Genomic DNA, 8,165 nt, shown 5'->3' with positions numbered 1-8,165 from the left:
ATGGTAAGATTTGTTTCGTGGAACGTCATTGAGTGGGTTCTCATGAAATTCTATTACTCAATTAATTGAAGAAGAGGATGAAGTGTGTAAAAAGTTAATAGAGGTAAGCTTTAATTTAAGGGGGTCCTTCGGGTTTTCGGGTGGGTTATTCAGGTTCGGGCTTATCGTTCTTTAAGGTTGGTTATATTTGGGTTTGGTTATATTGGGTCTTGGTTCACATGGGGTCGGGTTCGGTGTTCTGGTGCGGTTAAAAAAACCCACCCCTTCTTTAATTATAAACATGAATATTTATTAAAGGTGTTCTTCGGGTTTTCGGGTGGGTTATTCAGGTTCGGGCTTATCGTTCTTTAAGGTTGGTTATATTTGGGTTTGGTTATAATGGGTCTTGGTTCACCTGGGGTCGGGTTCGGTGTTCGGGTGCGGTTAAAAAAAACCCACCCCTTCTTTAATTATAAACATGAATATTTAGATGATCGATTATAAAACTAATTATTTTGTTTTTGTTAATAGTCGAAGCCTGAAGCTGAAGCATTGAAGACGAAGAAAGTCTCAAACTTTAATGAAATGATTGAACTTTTTGCAAAGGACCGGGCATCAGGTGCACAAGCTGAAACTGCTAAAGAGAAAAATGCTCGCTTCCAGAAGAATGGCATCATTAACTTAGAAACAGTTCTAGAATTGGACTCTTTATGTGCTGCGAATGATGTAATACTGGAAACCCAATTCAGTATTGATGATGACATTCAAGTGGTACCTGAGCAGTCTTCAAGTGCAAAGAAATGTAAGAGTAGAAAAAGGAAAGCTGAACAAGAAAATGAAGATTTAGCCTCTCTGATTATGTGTAATGTTCACAGTGTGGCTAATGCTATTTTAGAAGGAAATAAAATACTTGAAAGAGTTTATCATCAAGAGTACACGGGTGAAATAATTTGCAATGCATTGGAGCCGATGGGTTTGGAATCCCATGAAATGCAAAGAGCTTTAAGGTACTTTGCGGCCAACCAAGCAGACGGAAGGACATTATTTAGTTGTCCTCCTCAGATGCGGTTGGATTTACTAAGAGATATGATGGATTCCGGTAACTAAGCGAGTTTATAATGCATTTATCTAGTCAGAGTTTTTTTTTCTTTTTTAGTAACTTGGTACATTTATGACTTTAATTTCTTTGTTGGGTATTTTATTGTCTTGGGATTGTTTATGTTGTTTTTGCAACTATGTTTACCAGTCAATCAAACTCGGGCGTGCTTTTTTTTTATCCTTAAATTTCGGGTCTGTTTGGATGCTAAATAACAGGTGTATATATGTTGTTTCAGTGACTATTTCATTGTTGATCTTGAAAAAAACAACACACGAGTCAAGCTCGATTTATAGAAAAAGAGCTAGCTATTTATTTTTTTGATGAATTTGTGGTTTCAGCTACTATTACCTATTATTATATGCTACAGGTATGATGATTCACAGGTGCATTTATGTAGCTTTAATTGCTTTATGGTTTGTTACTAATAGATGCGTATTTAATTCTCTGACCTCAATTTGATTTGCAACTAGGTGTATAATTAGAATTTATGCATCAACGTTTATATTTGTGTTCATTTTCGTGCACAGAGTTTATGCTGTTTGACTAAGACGTAGTCGGCTGATCATTTTTTTTTACCATTTTTGTTGCGTTTGAATATCACTTTTATAAGTGATTTTTACGAATATTGCTGCATAAAATTGATATTTTTACCAATTTAAATTGTGGTTTGGCAGTTTGACTAGGATTTAGTCAACTGTGATGTCAAGGGAAATTACACATTTACACTTGTTCAATTTTTAACTTTGTCGGGTTATTCCGGGTAGCCCGTATAACAAAATTACATTCATTTACCGAATCGATTAACTGCATTAGGGTATATGTTTGATATTTGGTACAATGTTGTCATGAATTACTATCATTCATGAGTTATAAATAATATATATGCTACTGTGATAGGTTAATAAAAGTAGCGTGATAGTTGAATAATAGTAAATATCATTACTGGTTCATTAAATTATATATATGCTGTTGTTTATTCATACGTCACACACTTTCATCCATTGAAGTTATGGTTCCCCATTTTCTGCACTGACTATGCTGCAGCCCCTATCGCGCCAAGATCAAATAAGCTATAACCTGTAATATTAGTGTTTTGAGTGTAACTTTCTTTCATGTATAACTGAGTTATTTCATGTATTCAAGTGAGTAGTTTAGGCACTTTTGAGTTTTGCTAAAGAGGTCAAGGGTAGGGGTGCAAACGAGGTAAGCTGAGCCCGATCTCGACCAGGCTCGAGCTTGGATCGTTTAACTTACACGGAGCTCGAGCTCGACTCATTTCGATCTCTATCTTCAAAGCTCGAGCTCGGCTCATGAGTAAATTTTTATGCTCTAGCTCGGCTCTTTAATAAATATTTATGTTTAGATACAAAAGTAATTTGACCACTTTTGAGTTCATGGGTCATGGTTGGAAATGGTATGCATGTAATTATAACATGTATTTTTTTGTTATAATTTCACTCAAAGGGTATAATTATAAACTACGATTATAACTTTCTTTCAAACTCAGGAACTTTAATTTTCTTTTCTTTCATTTTCATTACATATTTTATTTCCTATTTTTGTCTTTTAATTATCTTTCTTCTCACTCTCTCATTAAATGAAGTGTAATCTTGAAAATATTAAAGCTAAGAAATGCAGGAAGGAAGGAAGGAAGGAAGGAAGGAAGGATTTGGGATAATGGTATCTCGATTCTTCTTCTCCAGCGTCAACTCTCCAAACCCATTCAACGATTCAATCATCCTCCTCTCCGGCCCCACATCCTCGTTCGTACTCACCCTCCTCTTTTATATTCACAAACCCTATATCTAACCCATTAATAATAATAATAATAATATTGTTTGTTGCAGTGGGAAGACATCGCTACTCTTCCAATTCGCTCTTAACAACAATTCCTCTGCCGTTTTCATTTGCAGCCGTCGCAAATTACACGCAAATCCCCCCTTTCTCTCTAAGGTCACTCATTCTTTCACTGGTGTTACAATTAGTTTACTAGTTTTATTCTTAATTACTCAGTGTTGTTTGAATTTCATTCACAGGGCGTTGATGCATCAGATAATGCGTTTGATCGAATCCAAATTAAGTATGCCCCCCTTTTCTCTTCTCTTCTCTTCTCTTTGCTTTTGATCGGAATGAGAATACGAGTCGATTGATGTAAAGCTTAACTCGAAATGGCGCTTCAAACAACTTGATTTTTGTTAGTTAAAAGTTTAAACACCGGAATTGAAGCATCCTTTAGTCGTTTGGACCACCATTTGGAAGTAGGTTTTACATCAATCGGCTCGTATCCTCATTCCGATCAAAAACCCTAAACTATCGGTTTGAATTTTGGAAAAAACTTAACGTCGTTAGGTTTTTATTTAACGGAGTTCATTTGAAAACATATAGTGTGAAAGTTGGACCGGTGACAACTATTTTCAAAGTTGGGATTATTAAAATCCAATCCGCAGTTCTTGTTTCAAAACCCTTTACTTTTTTATTCGTAAATTTATTTAATATGATTTTTTTAAAGGAATCTAGTTAATATGATTGCTGATTTTTTTTTTAAATTTAATCTTCATGTGTGCTATTTTGAAACAAACAACTAAAATTGTTTTGTTACATTCTATATGATTTTCATTAGAAATTCATCAAAACAAAATTCTTTAACATCTAGTAAAATGCATATATGCAATTCTTTTAATTCTGTAGATTTGAAAAATGAAATTCTTTTAACATCAAGAAAAATGCATATATGTAAATTTTCAATATATGTAATTTGTAGTATATAACTTTGTTTTATATATGCTTGTACATATGTGTTCAACACAATGTGTGAATAATAAACTATTTACATGTGTGTAATTATATTGAATCTTGAATGTTCTATCATTGAGCCCAAATTTATTCGATCAAGACACCCCCATGTAATTGGCTAATAGGAGTGAACTAAATAATTATGTAAATAAGTTGAAAGCTATCGGGTATACGTGAATTAAAAGAAATCAAAGAAACTGGAAACGTGAATAATGTAACGCATTTTCAACCGGATTTGTGATTTGAGAGATAAATGGAGGTGCCCATATTTTTAGGAGATGAGAGAGGTAATTTTTTTTATATAACATATACGTTATTGTTTAAGTATATTTAATAAAAGTTATATAAATAAAAAGCTTGATTCGCAAGCCGGCTTGAGCTTGATATGCGTAGCTCAGGCTCGAGATTGCTTATTAAATGAGTGTCAATAAAAGCTCAAGAGAAGCCTGATTCAGGTTTATATCGAGCTGATCTCGAGTAACTCATGAGCGGCTTTACTTGTTTACACCCCTAAATGGCACTCAACATACTTTATGAATTAAAAAAATGTTTTGTTTCGAATACAACTCTGTTTTTAATTAAATAATTTTATACAGCAACGTTGAGAAAAATATAACATTAACTACAATTGCGTATTTTTTTTTCGTTTTTTGTTTTTTTATAAAAAAAATTAACGAGTGCAAGTTGTTAGAGAAAAATAAAATTACCTAAAATCGCGAATTTATTGTTTTTTTTTAATAAAAATATAACGAATGCAGGTTGTTTGAGAAAATTAAAAGAACCAAAAAATTAAATGGGTTAAAAGAATTGTTACTTATAAAAAAGAACCAATTATTTAATATTAATTGGTTGCATAATATGCATTAAAGTTTGTCATCTTCTACAATTCAATAAATAATAGATTTCTCCCAGTAACTAGTAGTTTGCTTGATTTTTCTAGGTATGTGGAGGATGAAGAAGGGATTAACAAGTTTTTTGCTGCATTTCACATGTATGATAACTTTCCAGGGTTGGTTATAATTGATGATTTTGGAGAATTTTTCAATGAAAGGTATAAAAGCCCCAACTTTGAATTAAGAACCTTAATTTTGGCTTTGGTTTGATAATTTTGTTTTGCATATTTATTGAAGGAATTGCCAACAGAGGTACAATAGTCCACGTGGAAGAGAGCTGGCGATAGTTAGAACTTTAGCTTTGTGTCGAAATGCAATTAGTCATGCTAAGTAAGTAAATGAGTTATTTTTGTTATTGTGACAAAATGGACGTGTTGGGTGGGTTGGTTTATGGTTAAAACGTTTTTTACGGGTCAACATGGGCACAGTTGACCTGGATGTTTCCGACAAACATTTTTACTTGTTTTTCTATATATTTTTATAGTAATAATATTAGTCTTTGAATAACACAATTCAGGAGATTGAATGGATTACAAATATCCTTTTAAGTGACTTTTAGCCCATTTGACCCGCTTTGTTTTAAATTAAATATTCCATGGAGATTAACATAACCCAGATTGATTCATTCTTAAGTGATTTGAGTCTGAATTATGTTTGTTATTACAAAGTAGACGTGACAAAAAGGGCAAGTCATGATGTTTGGGTTGGTCAAAACCTTATCTACGGGTTGACCCTGATGACTTTTCATCCATAAGCTTGCCATTTTCTTTTTTCTATAAATAAATAAAAAGCGTATTGAATTGGATTACAAATATAATTATGGTAATTGGCAAATTGGGCGGGTTAGGTAGGTTTGGATCACTAGTCAATACGGGTTCAGGTCAAAACAGGTTCGGGTCATTATCGACTATAAGCATAATGATTTTAGCCCAAATGGAGTTGGGTCGGGTAGCTTTGGGTCGGTATGGTTCCGAGCCAAACGAGTCAAGGGCAAAACGGGTCGTTTTAAAAGAGATCATATAGGTTTTGGAAAGACTAATTATAAGTTTTTTCATAAAGCAATCTTGTCCAAATCACCACCTCTACCGGAAAGCTGATTGTGTGTGTGTGTGTGTTTTTTTTTGTATAACTGATTTGTCACATATTATGATCACAGTGAAACTCGAGGGACTTGTATGCTTTTGTTCTCCGATACACACCTTGGTGACACCCCTAAATTTCTTCACATTTACAACAGATGGGTCAACTGTATTTACACCATCAAAGGTCTGTACATTTATAATTCATAGTTTCAAATTCAACATTTTAATGTTCATTTTGTAGCATTTTATGATTCATGCTTTCATGTTTAACTTTGCAATATGTTTATGGTTGGAAGGTGATGAAATCGGGTCGTTTATTATTAGCACTAGTGGTCTGGATATGGCGAGAACAAAGGTTGCGAAGTATTCGATTTCACTTCAGTATTTAGTTTTGGAAGACATGTACGAAAATGAAGAACGAAGACATTGATAAATTCTTGACATGGGTTTATTATGGTTTTAGATAATAGCATCTCTTGCCAAATTTGATGTATTGTGGATCAATGCTAAGATCATTGGTTTGATATGTGTAGATTGTTCATAGATGTGCAATGTAATTATGGATTCTCTGAATCACAATCATCTCTCTTATCACTTGCTTATTTATTCCATAGACTAAGGACCACCAACATAAATGAACAAAGCTCAAAGAAAGCCAAACATACAAGGCCTACCCAATAAAGCCCAATCTATCAAAACACAAAAAAATAAATAATCCGAAAAACCAAAACCTAGTCCTTTTCGTAAATTTTTCTCATTTTCTTCGAATTCCACCTCATTAGCTTCACTTAATAGACTTGTTGGATCCACGTTTGAATAAAAAAAATTTGTGCTATATGTTTTTTTTCTTATCCAAAGTGCCACGATCGTCATGTGAATAATCTAAAACCTCCTGTGTCATCCAACAAACTATACTTATTTAAATTGAAAATATTTTCTTTAACCGGTTCGTCAATTCAAAGATTGATCCCTCACCTAAAGGTGAAAAAAAACCCGAACCCGGAACCGAACCTAAAAAAATAAACCCGAAACCAGTTTTTTTAATACTCGGGTTTTAATACCCTAACCCGTACCCTACCCTACCCGTAGGGTACGGATAGGGTATGCACTTTGGCACTAAAATCCGAACCCGAACCGGACCCGATTTGTAACCGGTAATACCCGAAAACCCTAACCGGTTCCATACCTGGAACCGGGTTTTTCCAATATGTAGGTTCCCAGCCGGATCTACACAGGAGTATCTCGTAACACGAGGGTGCGGAATCCCCACGTAATACGATACGAGCGTAAGATATATAAAACGTTGAGACGATACACGTTACAATACTAATAAACACGTTTGTATTGCAACACTTCAACACGTGATCTCAATATCACTTACACGTTCTGCCCAAAAAACCCTATTTCAAAACAAGCCGAAGCTGAGGTTATATAATCCTCAAACACTAAATACTGAACTACTGACATTATGTACCAACAGACTCCCCCTTGGCAGTAGCTTCATATTTCTATCTTCATTCACGTGTCTTGTAATCCCAGAAATCTTGTGTCACCCGTCTTCAAGCATGAACGCCCTGTCTGACACAAACAGAGACCACCCTCTGGTACTTCTTGGCTTCATCTTTCCATGCAGGAATATAGAATATCTTCTTATCATTTAGCACCTGCAAGTCAGCTTGAGACAAATTTACTTGGTAACCGCTTCAGCTATTTGGCTATCAACATACCACCACTTTAGACTCTTTAAAACATTCTTGGGCATTTTCTTCATCGGCACTTCTTTCAAACACCGAACCGGCTTATATTTTATCACCATCCAAGGTTTTCCTTCAGCTCTCATTCCTCTTTCCTTATCTTCAACTAGCTTCCCTTTCTGTGGTTTTAACAACTCAAACTTTTTCTCTTTCACACATTCTTTCCACACAATCTTCCCAATAATTCTGGCCATATTATCATCACTTCTATTAATCAACCCTAATTTAGCCAAATCCTTCACCTCACACTCAAGAAAGGTATTCAGAGATCTCAACATCCGTTTAAAGTACTGAATCCCATCAAAGCGTTTAATCACAAATAACCTCAACTGCTCATCATACAACCAGCATATAATACCCTTCTTCGAATCAGCATACCCTTTGATATTGTAACTTTTCTTGAACATGGTTGGAACCGCTGGCCTTTTTGTCTTTACAAACCACTGAGCGTAGCCTTCTTTCCATCTCGGCTGCTCTTCCCACTCAGACTCATCCGTCACATCCATATCTTGACTCACATTTACTTTGTCAACGCCTGGAATATCATGTTCTACACTGTCATCCA

The 8,165-nt window shown here is 34.7% G+C and overlaps 1 protein-coding gene across 1 annotated transcript; it reads left to right on the top strand.

The window, feature by feature from the left end:
* The first annotated feature begins 2,727 nt into the window (after nucleotides 1–2,727).
* LOC143633960 (uncharacterized) lies at nucleotides 2,728–6,448 on the top strand. The gene is made up of 7 exons (XM_077102165.1): nucleotides 2,728–2,841; nucleotides 2,926–3,031; nucleotides 3,115–3,158; nucleotides 4,812–4,922; nucleotides 5,002–5,094; nucleotides 5,921–6,030; nucleotides 6,143–6,448. Exons 1-7 carry the CDS (start codon nucleotides 2,756–2,758, stop codon nucleotides 6,274–6,276), a joined length of 684 nt encoding a protein of 227 aa, XP_076958280.1. The 5' UTR covers nucleotides 2,728–2,755; the 3' UTR covers nucleotides 6,277–6,448.
* The last annotated feature ends 1,717 nt before the right edge of the window (nucleotides 6,449–8,165 follow it).

This window comes from Bidens hawaiensis, unplaced genomic scaffold (genome assembly GCF_021521415.1).
Source record: "Bidens hawaiensis isolate Kalapana, Puna unplaced genomic scaffold, B.hawaiensis_p1.1 tig00006961_1, whole genome shotgun sequence".
NCBI lineage: Eukaryota > Viridiplantae > Streptophyta > Magnoliopsida > Asterales > Asteraceae > Bidens > Bidens hawaiensis.
Note: the sequence above shows the minus strand (reverse complement) of the source record. Positions and strands in the feature narration are given on the sequence as shown.